This window comes from Lepidochelys kempii, chromosome 8 (genome assembly GCF_965140285.1).
Source record: "Lepidochelys kempii isolate rLepKem1 chromosome 8, rLepKem1.hap1, whole genome shotgun sequence".
Taxonomy (NCBI): domain Eukaryota; kingdom Metazoa; phylum Chordata; order Testudines; family Cheloniidae; genus Lepidochelys; species Lepidochelys kempii.
This window is the reverse complement of record NC_136387.1, coordinates 33,937,220-33,959,662: the sequence shown is the minus strand read 5'-3', so window position 1 is coordinate 33,959,662 and position 22,443 is coordinate 33,937,220. Positions and strand designations below refer to the sequence as shown.

Genomic DNA, 22,443 nt, shown 5'->3' with positions numbered 1-22,443 from the left:
TTGAATGCTTGTCATTTGGTTTAACTGGACTATTATCTAATGGATGAGAGACTCAGTGATCAGTTTCTTGAATCTTTTTAGCACTTTAAACAATAAAGAAATGACAAATTTTCACAAAGTCTTTAAGATGAATTTGGTTGATTGCAATAGAGTAGGTATGCGCTGACTTCTGAGAAACTCAGTCTTAAAGTATTTTAGTTAATCTCAAGTACTAAAATGGCAAAGTAAATTGACTCTGTTGTACAAAGAGAGTTTTCTTGACTTGTGAATAAAATGAGAAGGTAACTAAGTGCCCTTCCTGAGTTGAAGTAGAACTTTGATTTCATAACCACTGTTCCCTCTAAGCTGTGCGCGTGTGGACACACACACAGATCCTAAACCCTGTGCAGAGGGCGAAACGCCGTGTGCACAAAAATTTGCACAGAAGAAATTTTTTGCGCACATGGCCTGTCAAAAATTAGAGGGAACATTTGTTCATAACATGCATTTGGTACCTCACATGTTTTTGGAAATATTGCCTGAATACCATGTTTACTACATTCGATTTAGAATGTAGACACTTAGAACTGGATACACCAGTTCCATTTTGTTTAGGAGTAGGTGGTAATGTGATGCCACTATTCCAAAATATACTTTCTGGGGACTATGTGCTTACATTGCATGTGCACATGTGGCTTTGATATTAAAGGGGGGAGAGGTACTGTTGGTCTGATATAAATTGTCATGGATTTTAGAACATTTTAATAGAAATAGGTTGCACAAGACATCCTGAACTTTGTGTGTATATTTCAGTGCACAGCATAAAAAAATGCATCATTATCAAGCCAAGCTGCTACTTGTGAAAACACAGTTTATAAGCATACTTTTCTAATAGAATTTGCACTCTCCCACCACATGCAAATCTTCAAAATACTTCTCAATACCTACTAGTTCTGCTTATGACTATATTGGGTGAGTCATGTAAGTAAGGTAAAAATGCGAGATAAGGTCTGTGTGATACCTCAGCTAGCTGAAGGGGATTGACTGCAGCTGGTGACTACTCCCTGCTGGGTGTAAAATACTGAAGGCCCTTGAATAGCATTATCACTTTACAGTTTGTTCTGTGATTTATTCTGCTTTTTTGGGAGGGGGTGGAGAGGGGTCTAAACCTAAATTAAAATGCGACTTGTGATCATGGAATTTCTTTCAGAAATGGCCATGTCTTGTTTTCATTCACTAGGACAAAGCTTTCTTTTTAGTGTTCCTTGTTAAGAGGACTAGGTGTAGACTACCAGTGAAGATGTCTTCTCTCTATCCCAGACCTAGAACAGTATTTTAAGTAGCAGCAGTTAACCCATGAGTCTTAATTTTCCAATGCTGAGTGCTAACGCACATATAAGCGTTAAAGATTAGCCGAGGCAGCTCCAGTTCCACTAGTGTTGAGGTTAAACCAAAGCAAATTAAACTTCACCAAGTTACAGAAGACTGTGATAACATGCATCTCTTTTGTATCCACAAATCAAGGGAAAGCAAAGGCTTAACTTTTTCCTACTGTAGCTTAATGTTGCAAATATGGATCTCTCTATGGGGAAATCCAGAATACTAACTATTGATTGACTAATTCATTGGCACGAGAGTGGGCTAGGGATGACATTTCAGACTCTGGTTTTAAATGTGACTCTTAACATAACTGAATGGACTTTTGGTTTAATTTTCTTAAACTGTAAAAGAAATTGACAGCTCTAGAATGTGGATAGATTGTGTATAGACTGTTCATGTACCTATAGCTTAAAAAACCCAAACCTCTAAAAATGAGGCAGTGTGCTTTACCTACTATTTAAACCTCATTTGATTTGTTGTGTCTTTATCTTTGTCATTCTAAAATACCAAAAGATCATGTCCGTATTGGACTAAGTCGGCAAATTCTCATTTTTAAAGACAGAGCTGTTCTTTTTGGCATAGAAACAAATGTCCAAAACCCTAAATATTTTTCTGCACTCTGGTACCTTGAGAGCTTAATTGATTAAAGTGTGTGTACTTTAAAAGAATCATCCCCAGGTTGGGACCTTCAATGCCAAGTTTATAATACTTATAACATCTTAAACAAAAAGGAATTATAATAAAAATGTTGATACCCTTAACTGTAGCAGTGTAATGTTACCACAGTTGGATACAGAATGAGTATTGGTTCCACTTTGGGGGACACTTTTTTTAATATAACATTTTCCTTGAGCTATCCCTGGGGGATGTTAATAAACAGACTGATAGTTACGAATGATTGTAAAAGTTTCAGAAACATTTTGATCTTCCACTTCTAGATGAATTTTAATTTTTGACTTTTGAATCCAAAGGTTTCTTGACTTGGAGAGTTCTTTAACAAAAATAGCTGAAATCAAAATAGCAACACTGTTTGCATATAACCGCTCTAGAACTGTTGGTGCCCTAAACAACAAAGCTTACAAGGGAAGCAGTTTTCATCCTCCCCCTTAAGGATGCCACAGACAAATTCTGGTATATATGGAATGAGAGAAAATTTCCACATCATGAATCCTCACCTGAGAAGTCCTAACTGCCCACCTTTCAAGACATCACGAGATGTTCCAATCCTGTTGTTTGCTGTGATGGGTCGTAGGGCAGCAAACACTTCTACAGGTAGCCTAATTTTATATTAAAAAAAATTAAATATTAAGATCTTAAAGTGCCCCTTCTGGTGTCAGACAGCCAAATTAGTTGATTATTGTTTATAGGCGGTTAACTGATTTTAATCAGAGTGAACTGAATGTAGATCATTTTAGGAACATGGGACTTCTGAAAGATCAGAACAATGGGTGAGCAATGTATTTTTCTGTCTCTGATACTGATCTATATCTGATGCTTGAAGAATAGTATTGAGGAAAAGGGAACAATCTGTAAGCCCTATTACCCCCAAATAAAATAATTCACCTGGAAAATTGTGTGACACTGTACTTAGGAGTGTGTGACTTCCTGACCAACCACCACACACAAAGGTAATCATTTTATGCCTTGAAGCATGAGATTTGATTAGCCTTAGCTTAGCCTACTTAACTCCAAATGTTGGTCATCATATCAGTTTCACTTATAAATGCATTTACAATTTGATTGTGACCATCTGTCAGTGAATTATGCAGAGGACCTATATGCTGTCAAGTATTGACTTGAATATAACACTTTTCAGCCATTAACTCTGAGTGACTTCCAAGCATAAAAGTGTCTGACCAATTTGTGGCATTGCTTTGTAATAAATATTCTATGAAAACCTATCAAACTGTTCTCCTTTCAGTCTAGTATCCCTAGTTTAGAATCATAGAATATCAGGGTTGGAAGGGACCTCAGGAGGTCATCTAGTCCAACCCCCTGCTTCTACCGCCTCCCTAGGTAATGCATTCCAGTGTTTCACCACCCTCCTAGTGAACAAGTTTTTCCTAATATCCAACCTAAACCTCCCCCACTGCAACTTGAGACCATTACTCCTTGTCCTGTCCTCTTCTACCACTGAGAACAGTCTAGAACCATCCTCTCTGGAACCACCTCTCAGGTAGTTGAAAGCAGCTATCAAATCCCCCCTCATTCTTCTCTTCTGCAGACTAAACAATCCCAGTTCCCTCAGCCTCTCCTCATAAGTCATGTGTTCCAGACCCCTAATCATTTTTGTTGCCCTTCGCTGGACTCTCTCCAATTTATCCACATCCTTCTTGAAGTGTGGGGCCCAAAACTGGACACAGTACTCCAGATGAGGCCTCAGCAATGTCGAATAGAGGGGGACGATCACGTCCCTCGATCTGCTCGCTATGCCCCTACTTATACATCCCAAAATGCCATTGGCCTTCTTGGCAACAAGGGCACACTGCTGACTCATATCCAGCTTCTCGTCCACTGTCACCCCTAGGTCCTTTTCCGCAGAACTGCTGCCTAGCCATTCGGTCCCTAGTCTGTAGCTGTGCATTGGGTTCTTCCGTCCCAAGTTTAGGACCCTGCACTTATCCTTATTGAACCTCATCAGATTTCTTTTGGCCCAATCCTCCAATTTGTCTCGGTCCCTCTGTATCCTGTCCCTGCCCTCCAGCGTATCTACCACTCCTCCCAGTTTAGTATCATCCGCAAATTTGCTGAGTGCAATCCACACCATCCTCCAGATCATTTATGAAGATATTGAACAAAACCGGCCCCAGGACCGACCCTTGGGGCACTCCACTTGATACCGGCTGCCAACTAGACATGGAGCCATTGATCATTACCCGTTGAGCCCGACAATCTAGCCAACTTTCTACCCACCTTATAGTGCATTCATCCAACCCATACTTCTTTAACTTGCTGACAAGAATACTGTGGGAGACCGTGTCAAAAGCTTTGCTAAAGTCAAGAAACAACACGTCTACCGCTTTCCCCTCATCCACAGAGCCAGTTATCTCATCATAGAAGGCAATTAGATTAGTCAGGCATGACTTGCCCTTGGTGAATCCATGCTGACTGTTCCTGATCACTTTCCTCTCCTCTAAGTGCTTCAGAATTGATTCCTTGAGGACCTGCTCCATGATTTTTCCAGGAATTGAGGTGAGGCTGACTGGCCTGTAGTTCCCAGGATCCTCCTTCTTCCCTTTTTTAAAGATTGGCACTACATCAGCCTTTTTCCAGTCATCGGGACTTCCCCTGTTCGCCACGAGTTTTCAAAGATAATGGCCAATGGCTCTGCAATCACAGCCGCCAATTCCTTTAGTACTCTCGGATGCAACTCGTCCGGTCCCATGGACTTGTGCACGTCCAGCTTTTCTAAATAGTCCCTAACCACCTCTTTCTCCACAGAGGGCTGGCCATCTCTTCCCCATGTTGTGATGCCAAGCGCAGCAATCTGGGAGTTGACCTTGTTTGTGAAGACAGAGGCAAACAAAGCATTGAGTACATTAGCTTTTTCCACATCCTCTGTCACTAAGTTGCCTCCTTCATTTATTAAGCGGCCCACACTTTCCTTGGCTTTCTTCTTGTTGCCAACATACCTGAAGAAACCCTTCTTGTTACTCTTGACATCTCTTGCTAGCTGCAGCTCCAGGTGCGATTTGGCCCTCCTGATTTCATTCCTACATGCCCGAGCAATATTTTTATACTCTTCCCTGGTCATATGTCCAACCTTCCACTTCTTGTAAAAGCTTCCCCCCCCCCCCCCAGTTGGCTCCTCTAGCACTTGCACCAGGAAATTGTCCCCTACGCTTTCCAAAAACTTCCTGGATTGTCTATGCACCGCTGTATTGCTCTCCCAGCAGATATCAGGAAAATTAAAGTCACCCATGAGAACCAGGGCATGCGATCTAGTAGCTTCTGCGAGCTGCCGGAAGAAAGCCTCATCCACCTCATCCCCCTGGTCCGGTGGTCTATGGCAGACTCCCACCACTACATCACTCTTGTTGCTCACACTTCTAAACTTAATCCAGAGACACTCAGGTTTTTCTGCAGTTTCATAGCGGAGCTCTGAGCAGTCATACTGCTCCCTTACATACAGTGCTACTCCCCCACCTTTTCTGCCCTGCCTGTCCTTCCTGAACAGTTTATAACCATCCATGACAGTACTCCAGTTTTTTAAGAGAAGAGTTTTTTCAATCTCTTCTCTTGTAAGTCTTGTCATACTTTTAACCCATTTTGGTGCTCTCTCTGGAGCTTTGGAATTGCTGTGCTAGTAGCTAGGAGTATGAAACTGTTTTCTGCAGTAAGAAACCTGAGTTGACTTAGCTGTGGAAATTTTCCCCCACACTCTGGCCAATGATCCTGTTTTAAAGTGCTGTACCCGTCCTATTGTGTTTAGTGTGTCTCATGTAGAGATGGCTCTGCTGCAGATTTTGGGGTGCATTTAACTGTTCTGTGTTTTTAATAAATACAGAGCTATATTATCTGGGCACCAAATAGAAAATTAATAGTTGTCATTAAGTACGTCTAAGATGAACTCTGCTCCTGACCCCAGAAAAAAATGTTTATTTCTCCTTTTTTCCTGTGGTGGACAAATCTGACATGGTCTGAGATAAAACCACCACATTCACTTTTACTGTCCGTTACGCATCTTCCTCTTCAGTCCTCCCTTTCTCCATCTCGGTTTGAGATCATCAGTTTTAGATCATCACAGTTTTAGATCATCATCTAAGGTCCTGTTGGGCTAAAATGTGGAAACTACCAGCTTAGATCCAAATTCTTACTAGAAAGCAAGAGGTACAACAACTTCATGTTCATTACATTGACTGTGATAGGTCTTCTGTGCCTCCAGTTGTAGATAGTGGGTTGTTACACCAGATCAAAAAAACAACTTTTTTGTTCTTTGTACTGAAGTGCATAAATATTTCACTTGTATTTTCCTGTTTTATTGTGAAATCTTATGTGCGCTATTTGAAGCTGTCTCATGTTTAGTAAAGCATAATAGTGATATAGCTAAGAGTCTTCGTTTTTCCTTTATAAATCCGTTTATTCTGGAGTTTGGAAGAAAAGGTTCCCATGTGGCTTAAACTTGGCATGAAAATAAACAATGTTTCTGCCGAATGGTTTAACTAACTTGAAAGTTTATGAATTGCATATGGCTCTCCAAAACTTCATAGTCTTTCAGTCATTTAATTAGGGCATTTTGCAAACACAAATGTAGTAAGTGATCTAGAAACTGGACTGACTTTCTTTAAATTAATTGAGACTAAAGTGACCAAAATATTTTAAAACTTTGTATAACTATAACTATTGTAAAACTATACCTGAAATGTTTATGAACTTGCTTCAATCACTAACATACAGTGACATGCTTCATGACATTGAAGTATATATGGGTATATATGCCAAAAATCAGCTTTCGAATTAAATTTTTTCCCTCATATAGGCTCAGAGATATAAACCACTAAATATACCCACACTGTGATTAAAAAACCTATGGCTCTGAGTCTCAGGGCTCAGATCAACTAACTCAGGTTCATGGGGTTTGCTCTGAGGGACTATAAAATTGCAGTGTAGATTCTCAGGCTCTGAGACTCCCAAGAGTGGAGAGGGCCTGAGTGCCAGACCGAACCTGAATGTCTACATTGCACTTACATAGTCCCGCAGCCTGAGCCAGCTGACATGGGCCAGCTGTGGTTGTGTGCAGTTCACCAAGCTACCTGAGAATTTTTTGAGAAGCCACTAAACCAGAGAGTGGAGTTTCAGGTGAGCTGCAAACTTTGTGTTAAGTTTAATACCCTACATCTTTATTAGAATGAATGTTTAGATTTAAAGATTGCACATTTTTATTCTAAATTATTTTTGAAAATTTTAACTTACTTGCCAATATTTTCTGAGATTAGGATTTTGAGCTTCCCCTACTATAGCCAATGAATCGCTTAAAACAGTTTGGGAAGTGAAGCTTTAGGTGGGGGTACATCAGCTATTGTGGGGCAGATAGGCTTCTAGACTTGAAATTTGGTAGGTAAGTAAGTGAAAATCACTTTTTTTTTTCAAATTTTAAATATGAACTTTGCAAAAACTAATACAAGTTTATATGATTATGCTTGAGTATTGGAGGCAAAATTATTTTACCTTCTTTGGAGTGGTAACATTTGTAGTTTTACATCTGTAAATGAGATGTATGCATCTACTCAGTCATATCTTTTCAGGCACAGTTCAAATACATTCAGAGTAGAATAGAAAATATGAATAAGTTCTGAGGTTGGCCATAATCATGGTATTTTTGGCCTTCATAGTTTTTATTTTTTAGCATAGTGTAAAGAATTTTAATTTTGAACTGAAAAACATAAGGGAACTTACAAGAAAATATGGTTTTAACCTCTCTTGCTCTGGATACCCCTTCTAAATTTTGGCACAATAACTGTTTTTCAAAGGTTTTCATCTGTGGCCTCATAATGGGCTGCTTTAACTTCGATGTACTAACTAATTTGGCAAGTTTTTAAATGAATGTGACTTGGTGTTTATAACAAAAGCTAAATAGGGCACCTGTGAATGTGAAAAGCCATTGAAAATTAGGACTGTGCCGATCGTAGAGTTGGGTTTACCTGCTGCTCAGTAGTGAATAACTGAATCCTTTTGATTACTTTTTCTATATCTTAAGTGTACTGGTAAATCCTGAAAATTAACTCTCTGAAATATGGCATAATGAGATTCCAAAGTTTTGTGTGACTTCCACATCACGTTGCCCCAGTTTGCAAGTAAAAACTCTTTTCTAACCACCAGTGCCAACAACTTGGAATCTTGTAGTTGAGCTCGTTCTTTCTGCCTTGTCATTACCAGTAATCTTCCCTCACTTATGCCTATGGTGGAATACTATTTTTTCTCAGTAACTCATTCAATGAATAGCAGCACATGTATAACTGAGAGCAGAATTTTGCCCTGCAGTTTATACTTTTGTTTAAAAAAAAAATTATATTTGAGGAAGAATAAAATTCAGCTCTTTTCTTGGGCTTCTTTTTATTAGAAAATGCAGTCAAATTAGACAATGACCTTGAGTAGTTGTATTAACTAACATGCTGTTTAAAGGAGACTTTGCGGTCCAGTCTAAACGGGGGCAGGTTGTGTTTGACATAATCAATGGGTGGACCTAAAGTCTGACTTAAGTCTTGTGTAATACCATGTTAGTTTAATCCAGTGCCTCAGGTTTGTATTCTGATGACTCCACCTTTTCTATTGAAGACAAGCCCATAGTTCTGTGTCCTAGGACAATGCAAAATTTAAAAAGAATTCATAAAAATTTATACTAAATCAAGTATGACTGAGTACACACATGAAGCAGATTGATTAAGAAGGTGCCACTTTTATGTAGTCACTTTTCTGACCATAACAATGCTCGAATGCAAGATTCTGAACTAATTCAAGAGCAGAATATGTTGAAAATGAATTGTGACAATTCTGGTACTGTGTTTTGTAGGCTATAATATTCAAGTAGGTGCTAGGAGCGAGCAGTTGTGTAAATCAACTCGTTAGGCTTTATGTGACAGAGGGATAACATATTTTAAAAGAATCTTCCGTAGTTGTTTTGCTGTTGGTCCCTAATGGTTGATTAACATAGAAGTAAACAAATACGTGTCCACTTTAACATACTAATGAGTTGCCTGCATTAAGTGATTTGTGGCATCTAACTGCTTCTTCTCTTCCTTCCTTTTTGTCACCCTGCAGTGTTCTGTGCCAAGGTCTTTGTGGCTAGGCTGCTCCAACCTGGTAGAGAGCATGTGCGCACTGAGATGCCTGCAGAGCATGCCCAGTGTCAGATGTCTCCAGGTGCCTTTCTTCTTTCTTGTTGTAAATGTGTTATGCGTATACTGTGAACATTGTTAAACTCTCTCGGGGCTCTGTTTAATCAAATTAAGTCTGCTAAACATTTTTTGTGCATCCTTCTCTGAAATCTTCTACCTAACTTCTTCTAGGAATCATTAAGAGAGCTCTGTGTGAACTTGATTATTTTTTCAGTGGGGGGTGGTGAGCTTTTGTGTTTATTGCTTGAAGTTGTGATACAAATAGTATAGTTGTGCATGTTGCCTGTTACATTTTGCTTTTTCATTTTTGGTTTAAAAACTTGTTTTAATGAGCTTTGCCAATTATTTTAAAAACTACTTGCAATGTTCTAAATGGCCTATAATACAATTTTTGATTTTTCATATAGAGGAAGAGATTTTTATTAGTGTGATCCTGGTTACATCATTGTTACCATCATTGTGCATGTTTGAATACAGAACAGTTTTGTTAGCAGACAGTCCTAGAGCTGTTTTGACTTATTTATTTATATAGTTCTTGATTTAAAAAAAGATAATATGGTAAAGATGGGAGCTCCTATAAATGCAAGACCAATAAATCTTAAATTCCTTTGCTCTTCATTTGTAGTAAATTGTGTAAATCAATCCTGCCTAATTTATAGGCAGTGACTGGATGGGGGGGAGAATTTCTCTTTACGATTGTTTGGGCAGAGCAAGTTTACAAAATAGCAAATTAAAAAAAAAGTAGTTTGTATTTTTGGTATGAGTGAAATGTTTTGAATCCACAAGAAACATACCTTTGAAAAGAAATACAGAGCATATGTAGTAATTTCTATAATATTTTCTTAAGTACTATACACTAATACATAAAATGTTTAATAGCGCAAATATATACTGTCAGTATCTCTCCTCTATCTGTATTGTTAAAATATTAAACAAGAGCAGAGTTCAGTGGTGCAACCTGTTTCATGTGCACAGGAATTTAAGAACAGAAGGAATTGCTTTTGTGAATAGAAGTCGTAGCAGTTCAGGTTCTCTTTGAATTTAAGTGAACACCCTTCAATGAAATAAATCTTTCTAAAAATGACCTCTTATTTCAAGAAACCATCTTTTTTTAGTTCTGGTAGATTTGAGGTTCTCATTTTAAAGTTTCAGAATGCTTCTATCTCAATACAAATGTAAACAGTAATAGGAAAACTCAAGTATCACTTTTTCAGAAGACTTGTGTTTGAAAGCATTGCTAATAAACTAAATGTAAAAGTAAGAGAATTTTCTTCCCTGCTATGTGTCTAGGGTTGGATAGCATAATCCAAGATGGATTAACATTGTAAAATCTAACCATAGGTTGACTGAAATGGAAATTCCAGTCCGTAGTGTTACATTGCTTGCGTTATTGTATTCATGATTTGGCTTTAATACAAGCCAGTCTCCACCTTATCCCATACCCATGACACATCCTGAAGTAGGAAGAAATATTTTTTGTACTGTTAACAGCAGGGGTTCTCAGTTTTTCCATGTGGGACTCCAAAACCAGCTGCAGGTTTTCGTCATAACCATAGTCCTTCAGTTACACCCACAATCCATTGTGGCTGTGAAGTATTGTGGAATTTGGTTCACAGAAAGAAATCATAGTTGGTTTTTTGAAGGGGCTGGTAGGCAATGGTGAGGGAGATGAAATCTGCTGGGTGGTATAAAGTAGTGGTGGGTTCGGTGGCCTATACTGTTGTTTTAAGGCTTGTTAGAAGGTGGTAGTGAATAGGTTTAGGAAGTGGTTGACTGCTGTGAGCAGTGGGGCTGAGGCAGCTGCCTGTGTACCACCTTTAAATAGTACTCCTCATAGTTGGTAGAGCTGCTCCTCTTCCCTTAGTTCACCAGCTTCTGAGAGGCCTTTGATATCACAACCCTCAGCCACCCTCGCGACCCACTTTGAGAAGTTTGGGTTTCAGAATGGGAAGGTTGTCTAAAGCAACACTTACCCTACTGGACCGTTTAAGATATCAGTTTGCTGGGCTGCAGATCTCAAGGAGAAACTATTGCAGGATCCCCACATGGTGCAGAAGTAAACTTTCAGAAATACAGCCCAACCTAGCTGATAAGTTCAAATTCAATGTTATTTCACACAGGGTTTACACCCATTCGCTCATAGCAGACTTAAAGTTCAGATACTGCGAGGCATCCTTTACCATTGAATCTCAAATAGCTTCAAAACTATCACAAACTCTTTGTAATCAGCTCTTCAGACACTTCAGTCATTAGTCAGTATGTTCAAAAAATCAACTTAGCCAAGTGGTGGTCCCCATAATTTAATTAAAACGATTCACAATATTAATACAAGAATACATATGAGATGTCCAGTGGATATCATTACTAGTAAATATACAAAAGAGATACAAAATCAGAGCTATTACTAGATAACCTTTCATAGTGTCATCTGATAACTAGATGGTATGGTGCTCTATAAAGTCTATAGATAGAAATTTAGACTAGAGGAGAATGTATATTAGCTTGTGTGCAGTATATTCATTATATTGGACACTCACTTTGGCCATGTTTCCTTTTATGCTATAGTTTACCATTAAAGGAGCACGTTAAGAAATATACTGTATATTGATTGCCACATTGGAATCTGGAAATCTGTGCGATATCATTGATGTGACATGTTATAATTATGCAAGTTACTAGCTAGTGAATCTGTGATGTCTGGACATACATCATGAAGCCCTTAAACATTTTCTCAATTTGTGATACTTAGTATTTGTGAGCTCTCATCTGAGTTTGTTTTAATTTTAGCTGCCATGTCAAATCGTCATTACATGGACGTGCAGTGAAATGTTAATGTCAGAGCACAACATGCACAGGGTGTAGTATCCGTTAGTCTTAGCAGATGGCACTAATAAGATCCAATAATGTCTGAATGTTCAGATTCCATCTCCACTGATGGGATTATTGTGAAGTTGGCCAGAGTGGGTTCAGTATTGTATGCAGGGATAGAAATGGTTTTTACAGTGAATGATTCCTGTTTCAACTCTGGAGATCTACTCTGTAGAAATTCCTCCCTGGCATTAGTCCTGTATGTTGCAGCTTCTGAGCTTGAGCATTGTCTCGGTATCTTTCTGTTTTGGATAAACTCTTTTGACAGTTTGTGTAGAAAATGTGTGGTATAATTTAGTGGGAGCTGTAAATGGCATAAGATTTGGCAGGGTCCTGTTTAAGGATCACTGACCATTCATATTTGACCCAAAACATAAATTTCTGGAAAAGCCAGCTTTTACAAAATCACGACAAGTGGTATGCATCCAAAAAAAAAAAAAAATAGGACATTTGTTTTTAAGGAAGTAATTTCCCTCTGATGTCTGCAACCCAAATATTGCCACACTGGGAATCTGAAAGTGAAACTGACTTTGTCTTCATTCTTATGATAGCAGACACATTGATTGTCCTTCACTTTTTCTAGGCTAGATGTCTAAGTTGTTTTAAAAATCAGTATTCAGGTAAAAAGAATTAGAGTATATACACTAGCTGTGCTTCATGTTCCCACAGGACAAATAAAAGTAGGGCAGTGGCTAATGCAGTTTCAGAAGGAGAATTAAAAGTTACACAGGTAACTCCTATTTGCATTATGTGCACAAAAACCTCCTGCACAGATGAGAGAATAGACCAGAATGAGGAAGAAGTGAATACTCAGTGGCGTGTGATTGAAGAATGACTTCAGTGAGCCCTCGCTGAATCTTTGACCTTTTCAAATTGTGTAACGCTTCAAGAGTAAAGTATGATCAGCTTAAAAGATGAATCCTGAGATTAGATTTACTCTGACCTTAGTTTGCATAATGAGAAATGTCATTAGCATTCATAAAATTATCCAGACCCTCTTCAAATCCAGCCATAGGATTTGACCAAAAGTCCTTGAAGCCAGTGAACTGGATCTTATTCTCCAAATGAGAGCTGACCATTGTTCATCTATTTGCTATGCTTTTTTCATGCAGGCAAATTTATTGTTTTTCATTGCTGTGGCATGCTAGTCAGGCATCTTCAGTCTGTTGTGGATTTTCCAAGTTGACTCAATCAGTGTATATGGAAAAAAAATATTTTTTGCCAACATGCATTATTTTGCATTTCTGCAAGCTGAATTCTGTACCATGCTACTCTATTGCTCAATACATTTAAAATCATTTGGAGAGTCTCAGTCACATTTACTAAGTGAAATATTGTCATCTGGCGCTTATTATTAAGATGGGTATATTAGAAATGCCTTATGTAAGTACTTGCTTGTTCGTTATAAATATTGGGGCCCCATTTTCTTGGCCATTTTACAAGCTTAAAATAGACTGTCTGTGCACCCAAAATGTTTACCATCTAGAGGTGTTACCTTGGAATTGAATCCATACAGGTGGACCCTTGCACCTGTGCAAAAAAAACATGGACTTCAGTTGTTCCTCTGACATGGATCTGATTGCAGTATCCAGGACCTAAATGAGAGATTAGTAAATTTAACCTACTTGTGTTGAGCCACTAGTTCTATTTCTGGTTTTATAACATAGTAGTTAATGTAAGAACATCCAGAATTTTGGGAGTTTATCTCAGTCTTGAAATTTTTACCTGATGCCTCCCAGTCAGGGAGAGAAAAAGCTGATGCCATGCTTCTCCAAAGCCGTGCTCCTGCATTGTAAAGGGTAAAATATTGTGTACTGTATTTAATTGTAACTCAGTTTTCTGTTTCATTATTTTAAAATAATCTGACTTTACAAGGGCTAGTGCAACAGCAGCAAGACATCACAAGTATTCAAATTTCAAGAAATATATTTGTAGATTAGCAAGAGCTCGTCAAATAACACAAAAAGTACTTAACTATTCAATCAGTATTCCTTCCCACTCCTATGCTCACTGTGCAGCCACATACAAAGTTTGGAAACTTAAACAGATGTTTCAGAGGGCTAAACTTACTAGCCATGAACAGATAAAGAATCCAGGGAGGGCCAGTGCCCATGTGAAAAGCCAGCTTGCCTCTCCAATATCCCAGAAAGGGGAGGGTGGTAGGATCTTCTCTGGGGTCTCGGTGTGGATCCTGCTCAGGTGCTCCAACTTTTATATCAGCCTCCAGTGTCTCCAATATTTTATCCCTTCCAACAGGGGATCTCCAATACAGTACCCCTCCCCATACCTTAATTTTTGGGTTTTCCCCCCTGACAGTGGGTTAATTGTCTGCCTCACCATTAATTGCCTCACAATCTGTGGGACTCGTTACCACGGGATGTTGTGATGGCCAAAATTATAGTTGGGTTCAAAAAAGAACTATAGTTCATGGAGGGTAGGTCTATCAATGGCATATAGTGTATTTTGTAAAGCAAATGAAAACTTAGTAGTGTGAAGATTCAGTACCATCACTCTTAAAACAAAGTAGAGAGAGTCTGCTTTTTTGTTAAACAACAAAGTGCAATTTAGTATTCACTTGCCTAAGCTCCCTTTTGGTATTCTTTCATAACAAAAGTAGCTTCCCAAAATAGTAATGTGGTATTTGGGTCTATTATTCAAACTCCAAATGTCAGTACAGATAATGGAACTTTTCATATATTAACAAATATTCTTTCAGTTAAAAATGAAATACTGAACCTTTCATTTGTGGCTGACAAAGTTGTATGAACATTAACTCTCACAACATACCTTTGAGCTAGAGATATGTTATCAAACCAATTTTAGGCAGACCAGCTTAGGCATACAGAGGTTACATGGCTTGCCTAAAGATACACAGTGAGTTAGTGGTAGGTGGGGAACAGAAACCAGTCCTCTTGACTCAGTCCCTTACTGTGTAATTAGACAGGCTGCTTCCCTACAAACCCTCCCTCCATGCTTAATATCACAAGTTAGAAAATGGTAATTGATGGTCTGTCACAGCTCAGTTTGTGCGCCTTTTCCAAAGTGTTATTTTTGTGGTTGTGCAGTTTTAAGAAATAGGTTTCTATGAACATCCAGACAACTGAAGGAAAACTTATTAAAAACTTCCAGAGGCAGTTTCATGATTAGATATTGAATTAGGACATAAAGTTCAATCCATGTCATCACTCAGTAATACATATCCTGGCATCATCTTCTGATTCTAGTTGATAAAGAACCAGTCTTAAAAAAAAACGTAATCAGGTGGATTGAATATGCGGTTAGAAGCCAAGCACTAGTGAGTAGTAATTTTGACTCTGCTAATGATTTCCTCCATGGCCTTGAGCAGATCATAAAATATTTGTTTTTCATTCTGATAGGTAAGAATTATCATTCATTTTACACATCTTTAGGGGTTTGTGAAAATTAATATTGAAAAGCTGATTATCATTGTTTAATATTGATAGCAAGAAGATGTAATCAAATCTGACTAGAATGTTCAAATATAAATCTCAATTAGAAGGCCAAAAACTAAACCAAAGCTGCATGACCCTCCTAAAGTTGATGTAGCTGTTGCCTCGGTAGAGGCAGTTATTTCTTCAGAAGGCAGATTAGATTTTGTAACAATAGCGCCTCTCTTGCATCTACCTGCTTTCCATCTGAGCTTAGATGGAAAGTATTTAAACACCTACCTATCAGTAAGAATCAGACCTGAAGGCACCGCTGTTTTAGATTTTTTTTTTTAGCTGCTGCTTCTGTATCCAACTTATTCCTAGACTCTGTTTCGCTTCCAGACCAAAAGCAGTTAATGAAGCAGCCAGAAGACAGCTTTGAGATTAGGACGTGATAGGCATGCATCCAGGTGGAATATCTGTGGGGTTTTTTTTTTTGTTTTGTTTTTTTTTTAAATAGGCTGAGGATAGGATTACCAGGGAACTCCTTGACAAAGTAGTGTTTTAAGGTGGCAGATGAAGGTCTGTCCCATTTTCCAGGCAACAGGGGCGAATTTAGATCTTACAGAAGTAAGCAGCCCTTCTAAGCTACGTTTTAAAATTCCACGGATCATAGGTGCTGTTCCTGAGGACAGTAGACCAGGACAGGTGGTAGACCCAGCTTCAAAAGATGACCACTTTGCAACAAGAACAGTGGGTAATGCCCTCCATCTTTTAGAGGACTTGGGGCCTTTCTGGAACAGATTCTTCTGGTATTCAGAAACTGTGCCTTCACCTTTTTGGTAATATGGGAGATGTACAGCCTTTGCTGGCCATTTCCCATAAAATTTCATAGATCTACAAAACATGTTCCGTTTCCCATCTTCCCAGATAAATACTTCCAAATGGGTTTAAATTCATCAGTCTTGAAAAGGGAATGCAACCAAGAGACCTGTTCATCTTTCTTTTGGTTCCAGGCAGTCTGGCAGAATTGAGCAGTTGTGGTCCTGAAGTCAGTGAACAAATATTTCAGGAAACCAAAATTTAGAATGGAGAGACTGAAATTCTGGAATGGATGCTGTCTCTCAGGACATATATCTAACACCTCTCAATAGAAGGGAAAGTATCAGAGGGGTAGCCGTGTTAGTCTGTACCCCCAAAAACGAGGAGTCCGGTGGCACCTTAAAGACTAACAGATTTATTTTGGCATAAGCTTTCATGGGTAAAAAACCCACTTCTTCAGATGCATGGAGTGAAAATTACAGATGCAAGCATAAATATACTGACACATGAAGAGAAGGGAGTTACCTTACAAGTGGAGAACCAGTGTTGACAGGGCCAATTCAATCAGGGTGGATGTGGTCCGCTCCCAATAATTGATGAGGTGTATAGACGACATTAACATAGATCAGAGTCCACAGATGATCTTTACTATAGTGGGCAGTAGAAATCTTTGCAGACACCTCTTCACGTTCACAAAGCAAGATTTGATTTGACCTGCAGTTATCTCCTGAGATCTTCGAAGGGCCTTTTCAAGTCAGGACTTTTAACTCTTATCTGGTCACACGTGGCCTGCACGTTTGAATGTGGGGCTCATTTGTCTTAATTTATGCTGCAGGTCTGCTGGCTTTAGCAAGAGGCGTCCTGGAATATAGATCACTGGAGCTTGGGGTCATCTGTCTGGCATTCACTAAAAGATCACTTGAAACATCACCATCTTTTGGTGATAATGGGCAATCCTTCCTTATGGCCTTTGAAAGAATGAGGGCATCAAATCCTCTTGTCCGCACAAGAAAGCAGTTTTCCTGCTCAAATGAGCTAAAAGATTTTTCTTACACATGGAAGAAAAGCTCAGTTCTATAGATGATTGTTAAGTAGGCAGGAGGTAGAACCACCTGAGCCTTCCCTAGTGACATTTTAAATTGCTAACCTAGGAATTCTGAGCTCCCAGTTATGCACCTGTTCACATCCAAGCAGTCCATCATGATTCACAGGTTCTACTCCATGAACAAGAGGTAGTAGCCCTGTATATCCTCTCACAGTGCTGGCCCAATAGCAGTGCTTTATGCTATTTGCTGTCCTGTCCAGAACAGTGTGGAAAAAGTTACGGTCTCGGTGATTATCTGAAATCCAAGCCCAGTATAATCACTATATATTGCCCTTCCAGCCAATCTTTGAAACGCTGCTTTTGACGGTCTTCCACAAGGAAGCAGAGACTACTGTTATAGTAGCTGTCAGTCATTAGGTGAAATAAGGAGCAAATTAGTGAATATAGGCTACAGTTTTCTCAGAAGTTGTAACTGATTTTAATCACAGGTCTTCCTATGAGAACCATTTTATGATTGTAGTTGTTAAACTGTAGGAACAGCATGTGGAATTAGATGATACATGCGTCTTTAGTATGTTTTCTAGTGCTTTGCCCAATAGTGCATCCACCATCTCTCTTGAGAGTGTTCAACAGTCTAATATCTCACTATAAGGATATCTATTTATGTTCAGTTGAAATTCAGAATTTCTTCTAGTTTCTGCCTTGTACTGACTTAAATCTTCCTTCTTGGAGTATACACGCTTCAAATAAATTGGCTCTATCCCAATCCCATAATAATTGTTTAGCCAAGATCTAAGTAGTTCTCTTAATCTTTCTGCCTCTGTTCTTTTTAGTCCTTTGTTTTGAACTCCATCTAATTTGTCTGCCTCTTTCTGGGACAGAGATATCCAGAACTAAATGTAATGAAGATGCAGTATCACCAGAGTTGTGTATAGAGACTATTTACTTCCATGCCCTGTGACATGCCTTTGTTTATATGGCCCCAAATTGCTTTGGCCTATTTTTGGATAGATCAGGTTGCAAAATCATGTCTAATTAGTCCAGTGTTTCCCAGTCCTTCAGCATTATTACTTCCCAGTTCTCTTACTCCCAGCTGTACTTGTCTGTTGATTCTCTCCCCCCCAGCCCCAAAATCTGGATTTCCTTACCTTACTTTGAGCAGAATCTCCTTTTTTTTGGGGGGGGGGGGGTTACCTGTATTTCTGATCTCAGTAGGCCTCTGTTGTCCTCATGCTTTTAATACAGATTTCATTAACATGCATTCAATCTTTTAAATTGTTGCTGAAGATGTTAAATAAGTTTGGATCTTTCAATGATCTCTGATAAAATACTAGACAACTCCCCTGGATTTGGTATATTGCCATTTACTACTGCTCTCTGTTTACGGACCTTCAGTTAGTTTACAGTTCATGAGTATATTTGTGCCAGTCAACTCAAACTAATTTTGCATGTAAGATTTAATGAGCTAATATCAAATGCTTTATGAAAATCTAAAAATATGCTAGGAGTCTGGTGGCACCTTAAAGACTAACAGATTTATTTGGGCATAAGCTTTTGTGGCCAGTCCTTGCTTACAGACAGCCCCCCAACCTGAAGCAAATACTCACCAGCAATTACACACCACACCACAGAAACACTAACCCAGGAACCAATCCCTGTAGCAAACCTCGTTGTCTACTCTGTCCCTGTATCTACTCTAGTGACACCATCAGAGCACCCAACCACATCAGCAACACCATCAGAGGCTCATTCACCTGCACGTCTACTAATGTTATATATGCCATCATGTGCCAGTAATGCCCCGCTGCCATATACATTGGCCGAACCGGACAGTCCCTACATAAAAGAATAAATGGACACAAATCAGACATCAGGAATGATAACTTACAAACACCAGCAGGAGAACACTTCAATCTTCAGGACATTCTATACCAGATTTAAAAGTAGCTATACTTGAACAAAAAAAACTTCAGAAACAGACTTCAATGAGAAACAGCAGAACTAAAATTCATTTGCAAATTTAACACCATTAATTTGGGCTTGGGTAGGGACTGGCTGGCTCATTACAAAAGCAGCTTTGCCTCTCCTGGAATTGACACCTCCTCATCTATTATTGGGCGAGGACTACATCCACCCTGACTGAATTGGCCCTGTCAACACTGGTTCTCCACTTGTGAGGTAACTTCCTTCTCTCCGTGTGTCAGTATATAACGCCTGCATCTGTAATTGTCACTCCATGCGTCTGAAGAAGTGGTTTTTTACCCGCGAAGGTTTATGCCCAAATAAATCTTAGTCTTTAAGGTGCCACCGGACTCCTTGTTGTTTTGGGGGATACAGACTAACATGGCTACCCCCTGATACTTAAAAATATGCTGTATCTTTGGCAATCACTTGTCTAATTACTTTGGAATTTTCAAAAGCAGTCAAGTTTGAAGTTCAAGAATATCTGTGTATATTATTTATCCAGAAACTCTATTTATAATATACACAGTGCTGACTCCATTTTCTTGTAGTTGGACAATTCACTTTTCGTGGTTTTGTGTGTGTGTGGAGGAGTTGGAAAAACTACAAGTGACTAAACATCAGATTATTCTAAGGCTAGGGTTTCTGTAATAGAATATATGTTGTAATTTTGCATCTTCTGACACCAGCTTTTTTTACTATAAAAATGTTGAAGTAGTCTAATTGCAGCCCTTGCAGTCTTCAGTTACTTTTGCAACCTCTTGGGCGGGGTGGGCTGGGGTGGGAGGGAAAGTACTTCTTGATGTGTTGTGTAATTGTCTCTTGAGCCTAATCTGTTACTGTGTGTTTATACTCATTTAATAAACAAACGTATAATGTAGGATTAACAAGCTCATACTCTTCCTTTGCTCTTGGTCTCAGACAGTAGATCATACTAAGTGCTGTCAAAGCACTTCCTTCAGTGATTCTTTAAACATTTTGTGATTCTTTTCACTTAGGACTTTAATTAAATAAATCTGTTTATTTTTAAGTAGAGGAGAGTGGTTATTTGCTCTACTTGTCTTACCATGTATCTAGTGTGTCCTGCTGCCCTAGCATCTTACTGTGAACTAAAGCATCCTCGTCAGTATATTTCCTGACCAAAAGAGCAGAGGTGCTGTTCTGTGACTTTTGTTTTAAAGTTAGGAAGCCTTTTGTATTAACACTTGTATAAATTTTATATCTCAGTGTTCTCCCCAATGCTCGTTAAGTTTACAAATATCCTTACTGGGACAGTGGCCAAATTTTGACCATTTGAGGGGACTGTGTCAGTAACTCATTAGGCAACTGAAAATCCCACCTAATTTGTAACAAATGGAGCAGATTGCATTCATCACCCTCTATGGTATGCAGATGGAGCAGATAGAGACAACACACTGGGATATAAGATATGGCTAGGTTGCTCATATATAAATATGAGCATTTCCAGATGATGTGTAGTCTTCACTGTACAGCCATCTTACAGGTGGTCGTAATTACAATTGGTTTTGTTAGGGGGTGGGGTTTTTGGTTGCCTGGCAAACTGCTAATTTGTAAATTTCTGGACAAAGTCTACCTATCTCACCTGATGTAAGTAGTTGTAAATTTACGAAGAGTAACACTTGCACAGGCAGAACCAAGGGCCTTTCAGTGGATCTTCATCCTGCTTGCAGCTTTGAGAGCCAAACCAGTCCTGTCAAGGACTTAGCTGTCTCCCTCTAAACAGCCTTCCAGTTTGCGCTGCCTTTGCAGCTGTTAGTGTGCAGACATAGACCTCTTTGCTGCCTTAGAATTCTTTAAAATTTGTAGTAAATTCATTTACCAGTTCAATAGCTGTTTTGTCATCTATTTGCATGTAGGGCTGTTTTGTGTAGAATTATGTGCCTAGGGCAAGACTGTTTCTTTGACTCCCTACTGAGAAACTTCACTGAACTTCTCCCTTCTGCACCAGCCATTTTTCGATGTTCCAGGCCAAACAGAAGAATAAAAATAAACCAAAGATCTGCTTCAGCTTATCCCCTTTCATAGAATGAGGTTCTGTCCATTTTCTTGCTACTAAGACCCAGGGCTTTTACCTTCTCTCAGCCTGGAAAGGGCATGTCACTGAATCTGAAGAAGGAAGCCTCTACGGAAAAATGTACCCCAGTTACTTTCTCAAGCACAGATCAGTGATCCATGGGTAGTTCTTCAAAAGCAACACAAACTACCATAACCAGTTCCGCTCCCATTGATTGCAGCTCCAGCTGATCGGTGTCCTCAGTTCCAGCAAAAACCCATCCCATCCCCCAAAAGAAGAAGAAATTACAAAGCAAAACTAGCCCAATAGACTTAACAGCTAGTGTGTAAGAGGCCTTCCTTTCAGGCCTGTCAACTCTCAACCAGTAGTGTGCCAGTCAGTGTATTGCTTAGGATCCTCTCAGCCAGACACTCAAATTCACACCCTCCCCAGCCTGAATCAAGATTTACTGGAAGAAGGAGGTTCTGACCATCTGGTCTAGCCTCATATTCAGTGGTGGTATCATGAGATTTTCTCTCCTAGGTAAAGCACCTTGTTTTTGAGATCCTCCCCAGTAATCCAGAGGCATCTTTTTCTCTGGTGTATGGTCAGATCACCAGAGATTTAAAGGACCACCCACCTAAATCTTTTGACTCCATTGAGGAAAAATTAGTGTATCTTGCATTTCTCTTCCTTTATAAATCCAGAAAAAGAATCTTCAGGTGCCCCAAAATAGTAGAAATAATTACAGGGCCAGTTGCCGGAGAAAACTGGTATAATGCTGTTTCAACCTTGGCATTCCACAGTGTGACTGGGATAACTAAAACTGAGGCATTAGCCAAAGGGGAAAGTGCAATTTATAAAATCCGAAGTAGGTTATCATTGTCCTTTTGGGGCCTTCTTGTGACAAACTGCTGTGCAGGTCACAGAAAGGAAAACCAAAAGTAAAAGCACTAGGAAAAATATGCGTACTTATCCTGAGAGGAAGTACAACTCTGTCATGAGAGAATGAAGAAATGCAGAACAGACTGTTTGCAGGTGTATTTTTAGACTGCTCTGCCCGGGATTGCTGGTCTGTCACTTCCACAGGAGAAATGAAGAAGGAGCAGGAAGATAAGGCAGTGAAACAATGAAAGAAAAAATTTCCTT

The 22,443-nt window shown here is 39.2% G+C and overlaps 1 protein-coding gene across 5 annotated transcripts in view; it reads left to right on the top strand.

Annotated features, from left to right (window-relative positions):
* Positions 1-22,443, top strand: part of FBXW11 (F-box and WD repeat domain containing 11) — a 125,737-nt gene that overhangs the window by 13,697 nt on the left and 89,597 nt on the right. For 2 of the 5 annotated variants that reach the window (XM_073355995.1, XM_073355996.1), the window contains one exon: positions 9,118-9,219. The exons of 2 other annotated variants lie outside the window; for them this stretch is intronic. In XM_073355995.1, coding sequence (XP_073212096.1) covers positions 9,118-9,219 — 102 coding nt within the window. Of the gene's footprint in view, positions 1-2,330; positions 2,632-9,117; positions 9,220-22,443 lie in introns of all 5 variants that reach the window. One more of the 5 variants, XM_073355997.1, reaches the window with a different exon arrangement.